Source organism: Oncorhynchus kisutch, linkage group LG1 (genome assembly GCF_002021735.2).
Source record: "Oncorhynchus kisutch isolate 150728-3 linkage group LG1, Okis_V2, whole genome shotgun sequence".
Classification (NCBI taxonomy): domain Eukaryota; kingdom Metazoa; phylum Chordata; class Actinopteri; order Salmoniformes; family Salmonidae; genus Oncorhynchus; species Oncorhynchus kisutch.
In genome coordinates this window covers 49,902,212-49,920,520 of record NC_034174.2, presented here as the reverse complement: position 1 = coordinate 49,920,520, position 18,309 = coordinate 49,902,212, and the positions used below count along the sequence as shown (strand labels likewise).

General features: G+C 43.6%; 1 protein-coding gene across 3 annotated transcripts in view; it reads right to left on the bottom strand.

The window, feature by feature from the left end:
* Nucleotides 1-18,309, bottom strand: part of LOC109891923 (uncharacterized) — a 53,947-nt gene that overhangs the window by 25,410 nt on the left and 10,228 nt on the right. For 2 of the 3 annotated variants that reach the window (XM_031826457.1, XM_020484383.2), the window contains exons 2-5: nucleotides 5,081-5,278; nucleotides 2,687-4,295; nucleotides 1,394-1,606; nucleotides 1,124-1,247 (exon numbers count right to left, since the gene is read on the bottom strand). In XM_031826457.1, the coding sequence (XP_031682317.1) occupies nucleotides 1,124-1,247; nucleotides 1,394-1,606; nucleotides 2,687-4,295; nucleotides 5,081-5,278 (2,144 nt within the window). The remainder of the gene's footprint in view (nucleotides 1-1,123; nucleotides 1,248-1,393; nucleotides 1,607-2,686; nucleotides 4,296-5,080; nucleotides 5,279-18,309) is intronic. The other variant, XM_031826461.1, reaches the window with a different exon arrangement.

Below are 18,309 nucleotides of genomic sequence, written 5' to 3'. Positions count from 1 at the left end.
AGAAGTGTGCTCTTCATCAGATGAATCCCGATTTCAACTGTACCAGGCAGATGACAGACAGCATGTACGGCGTTGTAGGGGCGATTGGTTTGCTGATGTCAACGTTGTGACAGAGTGCCCCATAGTGATGGTGGAATTATGGTATGGGCAGGCATAAGCTACGGACAGCGAACACAATTGCCCTTTATCAATGGCAATTTGAATGCGCAGAGAAACCGTGACGAGATCCTGAGGCCCATTGTTGTGCCATTCATCTGCCGCCATCACCTCATGTTTCAGCATGATAATGCACGGCCCCATGTTGCAAGGATCTGTACACAATTCCTGAAAGCTGAAAATGTCCCAGTTCTTCCATTGCCTGAATACTCAATAGATATGTAACCTATTGAGCATGTTTGGGATGCTCTGGATCAATGTGTACGACAGGGTGTGGGAAGCAAGTGGGACAACATTCCACCGGCCACAATCAACAGCCTGATCAACTCTATGCGAAGGAGTTGTCACGCTGCATGAGGCAAATGGTGGTCACACCAGATACTGACTGGTTTTCATATCCACTCCCCTACCTTTTTTTATTGAAGGTATCTGTGACCAACAGATGCATATCTGTGTTCCCTGTCATGTGAAATCCATAGAGTTGGGCATAATTCATTTATTTCCTTATATGGAAACTGAATGCATTCAACTGAAATGTATCTTCCGCATTTAACCCAACGCTTCTGAATCAAGGAGGTGTGAAGGGGTGCCTTAATCGACGTCCACGTCTTCGGTGTCCGGGGAATAGTGAACTGTAACTCAGTAAAATCTTTGAAATTGTTGAATTGTTGTGTTTATATTTTTGATCAGTGTGTATTGAGTCAAAAATAACAGACAGTGCAGCCTACAATTTGCAAAACAGAACTCATGCAGTCATTTCAGTTTTCATTCATTTAAAAAAAAATCCTTTGCTTGTTTGAAACAGTTGCAAAGACATTGGCAACTTTGTATTGATAGTCAACTTCAGAAACATTGCTTTTGGGAAACTGGGCCCAAACCAGTTGATCACCTACACCCTATTCAAAATCACAGACAATAAACTCCCTTGAACTACCACCAAAGATGTTTAGGGATCGATTGGTATTACCTGGGGATGGAGTGGAGGTAAAGTAGCACTTTACACACCTCCTGGGCAGACAGCAGAGGAGACATCCAGGCCTGCCTGTTCCCATGGACCTCCAGCACGGCCCTGCCCACCCTGTCTCTGCTACCTGGGGGTGGAGGGGACAGTAGAGGGTGTCATGGAGAGGTTAGATAAAGAAAAGTGTGGACTATAAGGAAACAACGTAGCTACATTTGTGTTTCTTATTGGACAACACTGGGTAACACTGGATGTCATGCAGAACAAACACAATACCTGGTAGACTGACGAAGCCCAGGTGAAGTAGGCCACTGATACTTCTGAAGATGGAGTCTTGGGAGGGAGGATATGGAGGAGCTCTGTGTATGGGGGAGGGGGGAAGGATTGGGGGCGCTGAGGGCTTGGTCTTTGGACTCTGGAGTTTGGTGTCAGGTCCGATGGAGGGTGCAGTAGCCTGCGTTTCAACTTTGCCAGGCGAGGGATCTTGAACTAAAAAAAAACGACAGATACATTTGTCCAACCAGAAAGTGAATGTGTTCACGTCATTTATTGCATCTTCTCTAATAGGTATCTGATTACGTCTGTGTTTATCATTTCAACTTAATCCGTGTTGCTCAAGACTGTGCTTAGACTTCTGTTCTAGCCTAACCCCAACACATCACATCCAACCAAACAACTAATCATCACATACTGTATTTTAGTGCTGGGATAAAACAAAAGCCTGCACACAGTCTTGAACAATACTATAAACACAGAAGGAGACATCAGTGACGCATTAATAGATGTCTCACTAACCAGAATTGAAGAACAACGCTCTACTGTAAAGTCTTCCTGGTCAAGATTTGACCTTTTAGCATTGGGAGCATTTATTTGGGGGACATAGATCTCAATGGCTGTCTTTCATACAAATCTTAACCTTACGTGCCACAGTTGCACTATGTAAAGCCTTTAAACATTGCACATGCTGTCTCCCTGTAACCAAACACTGCCAGGCTGTTAAGCATGGCTTTGATTTCGAGCATCCTAATTGGCTTCTTCTAGAGCCAACAAAGGCTCGTCTGTGCTCCCTCTCCCTCACCAGTCCATTAGTCTTGAGTCCTCGGAGGGCCCTTGTGAGGGTGTAGGGAGGAAGGGTTTAATAGGGAATGGGGACAGTCCCCTCTCTTTCTTCCCTAGCCCCCTGCTAGACCTCTGAGTGCCCTTATGAGTCCTCGTGTGAGGGTGTAGGGAACGGGAACAGTGCCTTCTCCTCCCTCACCACCACTCTCTCTCCATAAAATGAATGACTTGTTTACTACCATAGCTAATAGCCACTGGCCTAAGGGCCCCCTTCGACACAGCACACTCCCTTCAGCAAAAGGGGGCCGAGGTTGAGTTTAAATTAATTGGTGTACACAGAGATGGTTTCAGTGTCCCTTTGAAACGTGCACTATTTATGAAGCAAGACAGTAAGCTGGATGGGGTACAACAATACTAGTCTATGTTGCAATGTTGTCGCAATACCAAAGACATCACTGTATGGTTCAGGTCAGCACAAAAGTGTGTAAAGGGAACAGTAGTCCCTCTTACCATTCTTTGCAGACTGCCGCCTCTCCAGCTTGGGGGACACCAGGCTGAAGGCATTGATTTTCTTACACTGCACCTCCTGGACACAAATGGGGGTCATCTCTGGACAGATGTCACTGTGGCTCCTGTTTTTCAGTTTGTGGACCAGAGGACTTCCTCTGGCAGTCTCGGACACAGTGGGGAGTGCCCTGGGCTTGGCCTTGTGTTTACCAATGGTTTTCACTGCCTCCGGGTTCCAAACTGGCTTGGAGTTGAAGTCACAGTCAAAGGCATCAACCACGCCCTGGTGATGGCCCACTGGAGGTAACATTAGCATTGAGTCAGGTCCTGTTTGATGGGCTTTGTGGTTTATTTGAAGTTCCTGGTTATGAGGTTCCACTTGGCAGAGTTTATGAATGACTTGAGGTTCTTTAGTATGTTTTCCTGGTTTGTGAGTTAAGGAAGGTTTGTTAGATTTGTGTGGTATGTGATTTAGGTTTGGGGATTCCTTAGCAAAGTGCCCATGTTGGTGTGGCTCGTGACTTACAATAGGCTCCTTATAGTGGTTACAGCACTCCCAGTGATCCTGACCCAGACCTCTGGCGTGACCCTTGAAGCCCGACTCCTCCCCTCCGCAGGAGCCGGACTCCTCCAGAGCAGCTAGCAGTCCTACGCTCCCCATCTCAAAGGGAACTGGGTTGCGCAGTGCTGCTAGGTAAGAGTCCCTGTACCTGCACTTTAGTTCATGCCCACTAGGCTCCTGCCCTAGCCTCCTCTGGCTGCATGGTGTGCAAGGCTCCTCCGAAAACCTGAGGGTGCACCCACAAGGGGTGCTGCTCCCAAGTGGTATAGGAGGAGGGGGCCTGACCGGTTTGAACAAAGGGGGAGAATTAGAAGGTTTGGGAGTCCTACTGCATCCCGCAGGAGACTCTTTCTCCTTGGAGAACTCCACTAAATCCACATAGTCACCTTCAATCTCGCAGTAGTTCCAGCTGGTGTCCCAGGTGTTGGGCGACACCCAGCCCACAGGCTTGACTAGTGGTTTGGCATGCGGTTTGGAGACAGATTTTTCATGGTCACCCTTGATTAGTTTCGAGGTACCGTCCATGAGTCGCAAGGACACAGATATTCCATCCCTGGCAGGAAGGATCATGGTCTCCAGAGAAAGGGCAGAAGCGGTAGAGTCGGAAGAGGATGGAATCTGCAACTTTCGTGACTCAAACGGACCGTCCCGGATAACACTTGATGTAGTCATGGTCTTGTGCTTGACCAGAAACTCGGGGATTGCCACTTGCGCCCAGGGCACCTTCATCACTCCCTGGTCGGTGGAAAGCAGGCAGTGGGAGAGCGGGGTGCCATGGCGGCCGTCGTTCACCTCCCTCAGCCAATCAAGGGTAAAGATATAGGGGTAAGTAGTGTCGGGGATGGGGGTCTCCTCCACCTCGTGGCAGCCCTCCTCCAGGAGACTCTTGAGGACAATGCGGGCTGCCTGTTCGCCAAAGGGCTCCACCTGCAGGTAGAAGTCTCCGGGGCGCAGCAGGAGAGGGTTGAGGGGGGCCAGCTGGATCACGGTCCTGTCACGGAGGCACAGGGGCCAGCCCTCACAACGGAACAGCACATCCGAGTATGCAGCCTGGGGAGAGGGAGGGAGGGATTGGAGAGGGGGTGAGTTGCATGGATTTATGATCCCTTATGTCAGAGTTTCTCATCGTCAGTACTGCAGAAGGATGGCACTTTTTTTGTTCCAGCCCAGCACCAGCTCAAATGATCTCAACCAATCATCAACTCCCTTGATGAGTTTAATCAGGTGGGTTAATGCTGGACTAGATGAAAAAATACTAAATGATCCAACATTTAAATTCCTGTGGTTCCCACTAGGGGTGTTCTTCAGCTATGTATTATGTGACATGAGAAGACTATAATCCAAAACAAATCAGGCTTATTTCTACTTTAAATTGCATTTTACAGACTGGAATGCAATGAGGAAAGGATGAATAACTCAAATTCATCTTCATATGTGCACTGCTGAGCTGTGGTTATGAAAAACTGAACCCCAGATTCTGGCCTAACCCCAACTTTTCTTGAGCCTCAAACAAAGACAAATGGAATCCTAGACTGTGTTTTCTCTTTTCTATTAAACACTTTGAGGAGAAACAATCAAATGTGATCCTTTGCTGAGCGATGTCAGCTCAGTTGCATGTCTGGCTAGGATCCACAGAAAATTCATAAAGCATAAACAACAGCTTGGATATATCCCGCGACAGACAAGTAAACCTTTTGTTGATGTCTTTTTTTTTCAATACAGTTAGAACCACAATGTGAACCCCTGCGGTTTTACTGTTACTGAACTCAAGTTACTCCATCTATTCTGTGTGTGCGTGTGTGTGTGCGCATGCGTGAGTGCTTCTGTGTACTCACACACGCCGCCTGCTGCACACTCTCCAAGAGGTGTTTGGACGGGATGAGGAAGTCCAGCAAGCAGCGCAGTGCGTCACCGTGGAAACGCTCCTCGATGGTCCTAAACAGCTGACTGAGGACGGTGGGTGCTGTGACCTCAAAGGGTGGGAACAGAGCCGACAGGGCACTCTGGATGGACGAGTCCAGAGATTCTGGGTTCTAAGGGACAGGGCAGAGGAGATGTTTTTTGTTTCAAGTCACCTCCCACATCAACAAACATGTTCACACATGTCCCTTTTTATTTCATTTCACTTTCATATAAGATAAGAGAACAAAGAGTGAATGATAATGTCATTGTACCCTGACCCTTTTTTTCATTGCAGAAATTGGAATGCAAGTATGTTTGCCAGAGTGCAAATCCCCAAATAGGAGTGTGTGTGTGTGTGTGTGTGTGTGTGTGTGTGTGTGTGTGTGCGTGTGTGTGTGCGTGTGTGTGTGTGTGTGTGTGTGTGTGTGTGTGTGTGTGTGTGTGTGTGTGTGTGTGTGTGTGTGTGTGTGTGTGTGTGTGTGTGTGTGTGTGTGTGTGTGTGTGTGTGTGTGAGAGAGAGTAGCTTCAGAGGTCAGTGTCAATTTTCACTTCCACTGGTGTTGACAGCACCACTTTGTTTGAAGAAAGTGGACATAACCGCAGAACGTTCAAAAATATCAACACACAGTAAATGTCAAGCCACAGGACAGCTATTTATCTTGGCCTTTACCTCTATACTGGGCCCTTTGGAATGACTCTAAGCAAATCACTTTAGCATCTGCAACCAACAAATGTTGAACTTTGAAGTACTGTACGGTAGTGGAGGTTCCTCAGAGGAGGAAAGGGAGGACCGATTTTATATATTTTTTGCCCCAAAAATATACAAATGTATCCTCTTTAGATAAAACTATACTAAATATATTCACGTCACCAAATACCTGATTAAAACACATTGTTTTGCAATGAAGGTCTACAGTAGTCTCAACAACACACTCTATGCCAGCACCATGGTGTAGCCGGAGGACAGCTATTTTCTGTCCTCCTCTGGCTACATTGACTTCAATACAAAACCTAGGATGCTCGTGCTCCTCACCCCCTCAATTATGACAACTTCCGGAGGATGTCCTCCAACCAATCAAAGCTTTTGCAGTAGGAACTAACTTGTCCATCAAATCAAAGGATCAGAGAAGGAACCTAATACTATGCATGTGTGATTTAGAAGTGTGGTGAGTTGGATAGATTGAGATTGAGATAGTGAATAGTACAGTGAATTGTTGTTGTTGAAGAACCCTTTTCATTCTCTGGAGTACACAGAAAGAGATGCCCACATCAGATTCAAGCTTCTGGAAAAAAGCTGCATTGATCATGTAATGGACAAAGGTCTGCGTATTCCATCTGTGCAACACAACGAAAAGGTAAGAAACGGGTGTTGTCTTATCGACGCTACTGCATTTTTGGTCATGCAAGAGTTGTCTTTTAGGGGGCAAAATGAGAGGGAAAGTTCTGCTAACCAGGGCAACTACAAGGAGCTTGCAGAGTTGCATATTATGATGCTGTAATTACTGAGCATATAGACCTTTCTACTGTCTTCTCTGGGATGTCAAAGTCAATTCAGAATCACTTGATAGCTTCCATCGCATCATCCATTAAAAGGAAGATAAAAAGAGGTTGACGCAGTGCCTTTTCTCACACGGCAAATGGAGAAACCACAGACATCAGCAGTCACTAGCAGTGGTCAGTTATCATCAGGTATGTGGACGATCGGGTCTTTATTCAGGAACGGTTTTTTTGGGGGGGGCTACTTTGATGTGTCAAGTGGGCGAGATGTGCAGTCTGTGTTTGATTTAGTGAAATCTGAGATGTCAGAGTTTAAGTTCATGGGAGAAACCTGTTGCCCAAACCTATGATGGTGCTTCTGTAATGGCTCCTGACTTAAATGCCCACCTTTGTGCATTGCTATGCATTCTCAAAGATAAGGTTTTCCTTGTGACACTTGGAGGCTTCACCACTTTTTTGGGGGGGGGGGGTCGACCAAGAGGGTGATGTTGCTTGAACAGGCTGGATGTGCATGCTTGCCGAAAAATGCACAAACGCATTGGAGTTTCACTTCTAGAATTGTCAACCCTGTTGCGAAAAATTGTGAGCAACGGAAGGACACCGTCCCCCTATTATAGAGCACCCTACCATGGATGATGATACTGTGTCATGTGCAGATGAGTTCAAGGCAAAGCTGGAAGATATTTGTATTTTCACTTTTGATGAAATCTTTTTTCAGCGACGTATATGAGAAGGCAGCAAGCATGACAGAGGTTCCAGAGATCATGAACAGAGGAAAAGCATCGGCAGGTACACCTACAATGTACTGCATGACTCAATTCACGATAACATCAAGTCTCAGATAGCACAGAGGTACAAAAGCTTGGACACCACACGATTCCTGGAGTTGTTAGATGGTAGTATTAGATTAATTCAAGAGAGAGTTCCCAGATGACGTTTTGACAAGCCTATCGCAGACCTTTTGACATTTTTTTTCATGTCTGAAAACAGAGCTGCAAGTGTTTTATGGTGATGGGGAGATTCAAGTCCCTGGTCCTCTGCCCTCCTAGCCTACCCAAGGCTCTGTGAAGAACTGAAGCCCCTGGTCCTCTGCCCTCCTGGCCTACCCAAGGCTCTGTGAAGAACTGAAGCCCCTGGTCCTCTGCCCTCTTGGCCTACCCAAGGCCCCCTGAAGAACTGAAGCCCCTGGTTCTCTGCCCTCCTGGCCTACCCAAGGCCCCCTGAAGAACTGAAGCACCTGGTCCTCTGCCCTCCTGGCCTACCCAAGGCCCTCTGAAGAACTGAAGCCCCTGGTCCTCTGTTCTCCTGGCCTACCCAAGGCCATCTGAAGAACTGAAGCCCCTGGTCCTCTGCCCTCCTACATGTGTAACTCAATGCATCTGCTATTTGTATTTGACCGCTCTACTCCCAGTGTCAATTCTCTCCTGACATGAACTAAAGCCATGTCACATGTGCCCTCTCATCCACTGGCTCTACATGGTGCATGTAGAGTCAATCACATACACATACACAAACACAATCACATTATTACACCAAGTTAATTTTACTTCTTGCTTGGACTAACTCATTCTTAGCTATTTTGTCTAACTGTGTTGTGTCATTGTTTTTTTGTCTTCCCAGTAAAATCCTGTCCGCCCTCAGTGGAAGAGTTGAGCTCTTCTCAAACGCCATCCATCCGTGATGAGCCTGTCCAGCACTGAAGCCAAGCCTCTGAACACCCCAACCACTGTCCTGCGCTGAAGTCAAGCCTCTGAACACCTCAACTCATGTCTCATACGTCATTCAATCACTGCGTAAGTAGCCCTCTCATGTTTGGATAAATACCATAGTCGACCAGTAACTTGAAAAGATCTTGAAAGATGGGACAATCTCAACTTTTTCCACAAATATTTTTTCTTAATAATAACAACATTTGAAGTATAAACTGTATTTTGATAGACCAAAGTATCAGCTATCAAACCATGTTAAGGAACAACCTCCAAATGTTTTTGTTTTTAAATTCTTAAATCTATTGTCCAACAAGTGTAAAGGCCTTGATTGTTTGATTCTAACATGGGATTATTCAAATATATAATAACAATATCCAAACCTTTTGGGGTTTTATTTTATAGCATTATATTATGCTCCAGGGCTAATTCCGTTAGCATTTTGGCATATTTTTCTAGATTCAGAACATAAAACAACATTTATAAAGCAAAGATTATCCCTTTGACCAGCACAGAAAATACCTCAATAGTTTAAGGATATATAATGTTGCAGAACAGTGATTAAAATATATATTTTTGAATATTTACAAGTAAATCGATCTTATGGGGGTTAGCCATCAATGACGGAGTTGACATGCCACTGATGGAGTTGACAACAAATACTCAAAACAGACATATTTTTGTCTCTAAAAAGAAAAGTTCAATACTAACATTTGTAAAATATAGAAAATTATTCATAATAGTAATAAATATATACATAAATAATCATTCTATCAGATCTTTCAGCACCCTGACGGAGTTGACGTTAGACAAAAATCTGACGGAGTTTATGTTTTACGGAGCTACAAAGTAGCAATTTAGTTTTTCCCTGAGTTGCTTTATGACTCTAAAGCCTATTTAAAAGAAACCTATTTGAACCAAAATGAACATCCTTTCTTAATCTATCAGGGAGATGGAGTTGACCGTTTATGATTGTGACCATGGTGATTTCAATATTGTTTGTTTAAATCTATCAAAAGTAGAGAACTTTACAGACCATGAGTGGTCTTGTTGCACTACATGTAATGAGGACACGAAGAAGGAGTCACTATGGTATAGCTGCCCCTGCTCATTCCTGATTAATTCAAGATTTTAGACAAATCTGACAGAATTTACCCTTTTTTTTTTAGGAGTTGAGATAAATATTATTTAAAGTTAGAGTCTACCATCCTCCTCATTTTTACAAGTCACCAGCCTCCACTGCTGCGCAGTAAACAGTACAGGTTTAATTTTGGGGGACTTTGTAGCCTTTAGTTGTGTCTTCATGTTCGGCATAGACATCCACATCATACAAAAGTGATTTGAATGCTGCAAAGGAGGAACAATGTCCCCAAACCCAAAACGTTCCTCTGAAACGGAAACATTTCAGTCTATATCTTCATTCTTAGTTCAAGAGGGAAATAAAAAAACAGACATTTGGAAAGATCAAGGTTTCTGTTTGAGTAGTGAAATAAACTCATCAGAAAGCCTTTGCCATGCTCTGGATATGCTTCGAGCTCTGTCCTCTGTGAGTGTTTCATGTGCTTCCAAGATACACCTCATTTGAGTTGGTATACTTCAAGCTGGGGAAGGGTGAGGTTCTGATCAGATTCAAGGGGACAAGTATGAGCGAGAGAAAGAAGAAATGTACGGTCTCCATCAGAGGTCCCTGTCGAAAGAAGGCTGTATAAAAGGACACCATTGTGCGCTTAAGTCATGCATGACGGCAGTGTTTACAAGTATATGCTAGCCTACACATGTCTGTTTCAGATAGTCATGGCAATAAGAACTAAAAACAAGGCCACATCTGTGGTTATGCCCCGGTTTCTGCTACTTTCGACCAGCTGTGGAGAATAGTGGAAACAAAACACACGGAAGCAATTTGGGAAAAGGTTGAAAAGGATGTTACACGCAAAATCAAAAAGTCCAACGGGTCGTTCCATGAAATGAGTGCCCTCTGCGTCCCTTTGACATTTTATGTAGAAATTGTGCACCAATTTTACATTTTAAAAGCCTGTTATATTCAATGAAGTGCCGTTTAATATAGACCACATGGAGTAGTCAATATATTTCTTCTATGAATAAAGACTTGCTAATGTGCATTTCGACGTGTCCATCCATGCACCCTCTGTGACTTACAGCAAGATTTAAGCCCACTTCACCCCAACATTAATCCAAGTTTGACCCATTCTAAAGCCCTAGTTATAATGGTGCCTTGCCTTGCTGAAGATCATTATTTATTTCATGCGATTAGTGATTCATGCTCAAGGTCAAACCTACTTCGTAAACTGATCGCTCATGTTAATATGGTGAAACTACTCATTCAACAAATGTTTTACAAAATAAACATTTGAGAGTCAAATCATAGTGTAAAAGCTACTTTTTGGTTGTTTTGTGGTAGACAACTGAGTGTTTGAAGTTTAAAACGTAAACCCTGGGTCCCCACGAATAGACAGGCGAGAAATGTTTAAAAATTATTTTGTGAACATTTGTAAAACATTACATTCAATTGCCCTAACCTGTTGTACCCAATGTTTATAAACAAAGTATATGTAAACAAACAGCACATAGCCTCAAAACATGTTAAAACAATCACTGTGATATCATGGATGATCAGTCCTTGCATCCATAGCTTTGTCTATGAATGTGAGAGTGGTAACATTTATCCAGACCCATCCCTCAGCCTTTTATCGAAACAGGGGCGGGGACACACCATTCTGTGTTTTTCTCTTTTTCACACTGCACTGAACAACAATATAAACGCAACATGCAACAATTTCAAAGATTTTACTGAGCCACAGTTCATATAAAGACATCCGTCAATTGGGAAAAAATCATTAGGTTCTAATCAATGGATTTCACATGACTGGGAATACAGATACAACGTTGACATCAGCAAACCACTCGCCCCTACCACGCCATACACGTGGTCTGCGGTCGTGAAGCCGGTTGGACGTACTGCCAAAAGCCCTGGTGGACATACCTGCAGTCAGCATGCCAATTGCACGCTCGTGAAACATGGGATCAACACTTCACATCTTGCGTTTCTATTTTTGTTCAGTATATTTCTATTATCTTTTAAGACTTTTTCTAAGACCCTTTCCAGAAATCAAAGATTTTACTTGTGCCAGATGTTTTAGAACGTCAATGGTTGAAAGTTGGCTTTCATTTGACACCCAATTTGATATGCTACCATGAACTTCACGTTGGTGCTCATAAAACACACAATTTTCACGCCATTTCGCCCCGGTGGGTGGTGCTATACGTCACTGTGCGCATGGGTGCAAGGGCACCTAGCTAAAATGGCAAACACACAAAAAAACTGACAAGGTCAATTTGAATCCAGACAGGCTAAACTCATTGGACATTTCGGCTCCAACCTTCACTCACTCCACCTCATGGGTGGCTTGGCTGGTGATATATTCTGGTGAGTGGGACCCACTTGAGATACAGTAAACATACACTAAATGACCAAAAGTATGTTGAACATCTCATTCCAAAATTATGGGCATTAATATGGAGTTGGTCGCCCCTTTCCTGCTATAACAGCCTCCACTCTTCTGGGAAGGATTTCCACTTGATGTTGGAACATTGCTGAGGGGACTTGATTCCATTCAGCCACAAGAGCATTAGTGAGGTAGGACACTGATGTAGGGTACTGATGTAGGGCGATTAGGCCTGGCTCGCTGTCGGCGTTCCAATTCATCCCAAAGGTGTTCAATGGGGTTGAGGTCAGGGCTTTGTGCAGGTCACTCAAGTTCTTCTACACCAATCGACAAACCCTTTTTGTATGGTCCTCCTTTTGTGCATGGGGGCATTGTCATGCTGAAACAGGAAACGGCCTCCCCAAACTGTTGCCACAAAGTTGGAAGCACAAAATCGTCTAGAATGTCATTGTATGCTGTAGCGTTAAGATGTCCCTTCACTGGAACTAAGGGGCCTGGCCCGAACCATGAAAAATAGCCCTAGACCATTATTCCTCCACCAAACTTTACATATTTATTTATTTTTACCTTTATTTAACTAGGCGAGTCAATTAAGAACAAATTCTTATTTGCAATGACGGTCTACCCCGGCCAAACTCTAACCCGGACGACGCTGGGCCAATTGTGCACCGCCCTATGGGACTTTGTGATACAGCCTAGAATCAAACCAGGGTCTGTAGTGATGCCTCTAGCACTGAGATGCGGTGCCTTAGACCGCTGCGCCACTCTGGAACCTAGTTGGCACTATGCATCTGGGCAAGTAGTGTTCTCCTGGCATCCGCCAAACCCAGATTGGTCCGTTGGACTGCCAGATGGTGAAGCGTGATTCATCACTCCAGAGAATGCGTTTCCACTGCTTCAGAGTCCAATGGCAGCGAGTTTCACACCACTCCAGCTGACGCTTGGCATTGCGCATGGTAATCTTAGGCTTGTGTGCGGCTGCTCGACCATGGAAACCCATTTCATGAAGCTCGCGACGAACAATTATTGTGCTGACGTTGCTTCCAGGGGCAGTTTGGAACTGAGTGTTACAACCGAGGACAGACGATTTTTATGCGCTATGCGCGTCAGTACTCGGCGGTCCTGTTCTGTGAGCTTGTGTGGCCTACCACTGCGCATTATGCTGTTGTTGCTCCTAGACGTTTCCACTTCACAATAACAGCACTTACAGTTGACCTGGGGCAGCTCTGGTAGGGCAGACATTTGAGGTACTGACTTGTTGGAAAGGTGGCATGCCACGTTGAAAGTCACTGAACTCTTTAGTAAGATCATTCTACTGCCAATGTTTGTCTATGGAGATTTAATGGCAGTGTGCTCAATTGTATACACCTGGTAGCAACGGGTGTGGCTGAAATAGCAGAATCCGACAATTTGAACGGGTGTCCACATACTTTTGTGTATAGATAGTGTAGCTCCGCAGCTGGACCTAGTTCAGACTGCCCCTAAGCCAAGTGGAGTGAGGATGAGGTGGTGTTATGAGTTATTTTGTATCCTGTTAACTTTGACAAACTGCCAGCGCCACATGCTAAAGAGGCCGGGGCCATTTACATACACTTCCCAGGGAAAACACGTTGTGTTTGTTGGCAGATGGGTCAGGTATTTGCATAAAGGAGCCATCTCTCTGATGGGGCTCTGATAGCAGCCTATTTGGCCTCCGACCACACGCTAAGCATTGAATTAGACCAGCTTTGGACCAGGCTTTGGGCAGCTTTACATTTTTGTCATTTAGCAGACACTCTTATCCAGAGCGACATACATGAGCAATTAGCATTAAGTGCCTTGCTGAAGGGTACATTGACAGATTTACATTGGTTGATTGATTGATTGATTAATAGTGTAACTTGTACCGTATACCTCACGCATCATGTGTCAGCAGGTAGAGCTACTTTCAACCACCGCACAACATAAATGGGCTCTATATACTGTAGGGCAAGATACTTGTTTTAGTGAAGACATGTATAATAAATGTGCAGTACATCTATAACAATTTTTTTTTTAACTGCCTTAAGGTCTAAGAAGGCCTGTATTTCCAGCGTCCGACGTGCAACAACCCCTTTCCCTGTTTTCAGCATCTCATCCCCTCCTCCTTTCTTCAGGAGAGGGTTACTCCTGTTGGTTGGTGGGACAGTAATGTCTTTGTCTGAGACCCTCTTGTAAACCTCGGCTCAGGGCTTTGGCAAAGGGGCACACAATTGAACCAAGCCATTTGAAATCCTTTAAAGCTGAACCGACCTAATAAAAAAGTCCCCCAACAAGGCAAGACCCCCTGCATGTTTCCACCCATTCATCTATCTATCTATCTTGCTTTTGCGAAGTCCTGTGTGGTGCCTACAATTGGATTTGGCAGGGCCTATATAATACTAGTTTTACCAGGCCTGTAAGACTCTCAGGCTGTGTTAGGGAAATTAAGAGGCCACATAAACAGTGTATTGGGTGTCTGATGTTTTGTTTGTCCTTGTCCTCGGAAGGGCCAGCATTAAAAAGGTCCCTGTGGGTGTGCTGGGATTCCAACTCAAAAACAAATGATTTGAATCTTGAGTTAGAGTTGGAAAAAAATATATAGGCCTTTACTGTACTGTAAGCATTAGTCATGCAGAAAATATGCGAGTATTGTGCCATGGCTATGAGGACCATGGGCTTAGAGTAATTAAATGTCACCATAAACCATGATGATTGATTTGTATGAAATTTTAATCAAATCATATTTTATTTATTACATGCTTCGTAAACAGCAGTGGTGACTAACAGTGAAATGCTTACTTACTAGCAGAGAGAAAATTCTGCTCTCTGCTTACTTACTATGCTTACTTCATCTGGTATTGAACACAGTTTATTCCATCTTAAATTTGATTGATTACTTAAGTTTAAAAATACCAAAAGTTGGATTGGGAAAGTTGTTTGAAATGTTTGGATCAAGTTTACAGGTAACTAATTAGATAATGTTTATTCATGTTGCGCGAGTTGGAACCGGTGTATTTTCTGAATCATACCTGTCAAATAAATGGACATTTTGGATATATAACGACATAATTTATTGGACAAAAGGACCATTTGTGATGTTTAATGGACATATTGTAGTGCCAACAGAAGAAGATCTTCAAAGGTAAGGCATGAATTATATGTTATTTCGGACTTTTGTGTTGTGCCTGGTGGGTTGAATTATGATTTTCATGTGTAAGTTTGATGGAGTGCTGTCCTCAGATAATAGCATGGTTTGCTTTCACCGTAAAGCCTTTTTGAAATCTGACACTGTGGCTGGATTAACAAGAAGTTCATCTTTAAACACATGTATAACACTTGTATGATTTATGAATTATTATTATGAGTATTTCTGTTTTTGAATTTGGCGTGCTACTATTTCACTGGGTGTTGTCAAAACAATCCCGTTAACGGGATTGGCGCGCGAAGGGATCACTAAGAAGTTAAACTAATTTTTCAACCACTCCACAATTTTTTGGGTTAACAAACTATAGTTTTGGCAAGTCGGTTAGGACATCTACTTTGTGCATGACACAAGTCATTTTTCCAACAATTGTTTACAGATGATTATTTCACTTATAACTCACTGTATCATAATTCCAGTGGGTCAGAAATGTACATACACTAAATTGACTGTGCTTTTAAACAGCTTGGAAAATTCCAGAAAATTATGTCATGGCTTTTGAAGCTTCAGCTGTCTTCTGACATAATTTAAGTCAATTGGAGGTGTACTTTTGGATGTATTTCAAGGCCTACCTTCAAACTCAGTGGCTCTTTGCAAGCTTTGGAAGCTTCTGATAAGCTAATTGAGATCATTTGAGTCAATTGGAGGTGTACCTGTGGATGAAAAGGGGGAGGCTTGCAAGCCGAAGAACATCATCCCAACCGTGAAGCACGGGGGTGGCAGCATCATGTTGTGGGAGTGCTTTGCTGCAGGAGGGACTGGTGTACTTCACAAAATAGATGGCATCATGAGGGATGAAAATTATGTGGATATATTGAAGCAACATCTCAAGACATCAGCCAGGAAGTTAAAGCTTGGTCGCAAATGGGTCTTCCAAAAGGACAATGACCCCAAGCATACTTCCAAAGTTGTGGAAAAATGGCTTAAGGACAAAAAAGTCAAGGTATTTGAGTGGCCATCACAAAGCCCTGACCTCATACTGTAGAACATTTGTGGGCAGAACTGAAAAAGCGTGTCCAAGCAAGGAGGCCTACAGTTACCTGATTCACCAGCTCTGTCAGGAGGAATGGGCCAAAATTCACCCAACTTATTGTGGGAAGCTTGTGGAAGGCTACCTGAAAAGTTTGACCCAAGTTAAACAATTTAAAGGCTATGCTACCAAATACTAATTGAGTGTATGTAAACTTCTGACCCACTGGGAATGTGATGAAAGAAATTAAAGCTGAAATAAATCATTCTCTCTACTATTATTCTGACATTTCACATTCTTAAACTAAAGTGGTGATCCAAACTGACCTAAGACAGGGAATGTTTACTAGGATTAAATGTCAGGAATTGTGAAAAACTGAGTTTAAATGTATTTGGCTAAGGTGTATGTAAACTTCCAACTTCAACTGTACATGGGGTACCAGTACCGAGTTGATGCGCAGGGGTACGAGGTAATTGAGGTAGATATTTACATATAGGTAGGGATAAAGTGACTTCGCAACAGGATAGATAATAAACAGTACCAGCAGTAACAAAAATGTCAATGCCGATAGTCCGGGTGGCTACTGGTTAACAACTGAACAAAAATTGAAATGCAACATTCAACAATTTCAACAATTTTACTGAGTTACAGTTCAAAAGGTAAATCAGTCAATTAGGCTGTATCCCATCCAGCCATGATTGGGCGTCCCATAGGGTGGCACACAATTGGCCCAGCATCAGTTTAGCCGGGGTAGGCCATTGTAAATAAGAATTTGTTCTTAACTGACTTACCTAGTAAAATAAAGGTAAAATAAAAATAAAATAAAAATAAAAAAGATAATTAGGCCCTAATCTATGGATTTCACATGACTGGGAAGGGGCACAGACTTGGGAACCAGGCCCACACATTAGTTTTTCCCTACAGAAGGGCTTTATTACAGACAGAAATATTCCTCAGCACAGGTTCCTTAGCTTAGTGATGAGCTTGGAGTGCAATATAGTCTTGTACGGTGAGTTGTAGTCAATGAAAAGCATTCTCACGTAGGCGTTCCTTTTTTCACAATGGGAAAGGGCAGTGTGGAGTGCAATAAAGATGGCATCATCTGTGGCTCTGTTGGGGCAGTAAGCAAATTAGAGTGGGTCCAGGGTGTCTGGGAGGATGGTGTTGATGTGAGCCATCTGTGATCACACAGTCGTTCGGAACAGCTGGAGCTCTCATGCATGGTTCAGTGTTGCTAGCCTCGAAGTGAAGATAGAAGGTATTTTGCTCATCTGGTAGGCTCACGTCACTGGACTGCTCGCGGTTGGGTTTCTCGTTGTAATCCATGATAGTTTGCAATCCTACGAGCGTCAGAGCCGGTGTAGTAGGATTCGATCTTGGTCCTGTATTGATGCTTTACATGTTTAATGGTTCGTCGGAGGGCATAGCATAATTTTTTATAATCATCAGTGTGGATGTTGCCTGTAATCCATGTCTTCTGGTTGGGATATATACATATATATACAGCTAGCATCTGCTTCATCGGACCACTTCTGTATTGAGTGCATCACTGGTACTTCCTGTTAGAGCTTCTGCTTGTAAGTAGGAATCAGGAGGGTATAGTTATGGTCAGATTTGCCAAATTGAGTGTGAGGGAGAGCTTTGTATTATGTGTCTCTGTTTGTGGAATAAATGTATGTAGAGTTTTTTTGCCTCCAGTTGCACAGGTGACATGCTGGTAGAAATTATGTAAAACGGATTTGATTTCCTGCATTAAAGTCACCGGCCACTAGGAGCGCCACCTCTGGGTGAGCATTCCCTGTTATATTTTGGCCAAAAGCAGCAGTGGTTATGATTTAAATGCAGAATCCTGAATAGTGGAAATGGCATCCTTCCTTTCTCCTGTCCTTGAATTTAGTGTCATGCTTTGGTACAGTAGGTGCAAGTAATATAACGTTCAACCTGACTTTCATCTATTCAATCATGTCTGTTTTATGTTTGCATGGAAGAAAGTAAGGATTAAAAAAACTTTCCAAGTGAGCTCCTTTACATCTCAACACCAATGCCCGACATAGATGCACACCTGTGGAACTGGGTGAAATGGGACGCAGGGTTGCCAGGAAGTGGGGCAGGATTTGCACTGGGCTCACCACAGGTTTGGCATGCAAACAATCAACCCTCACCCTCAAATGGGGCAATTTGGCCCAAAGAAAAAGTCCCTAGTGTGAGAGCAACAGCTGGCAGCTTTTAAGATGTTTAACTATTTTTTTCTGGCACTTTTCTTACAGCTGAACTCTGATGACCCACTTAGCATGACAAAACAATTACATTTCCCCATCTTCCG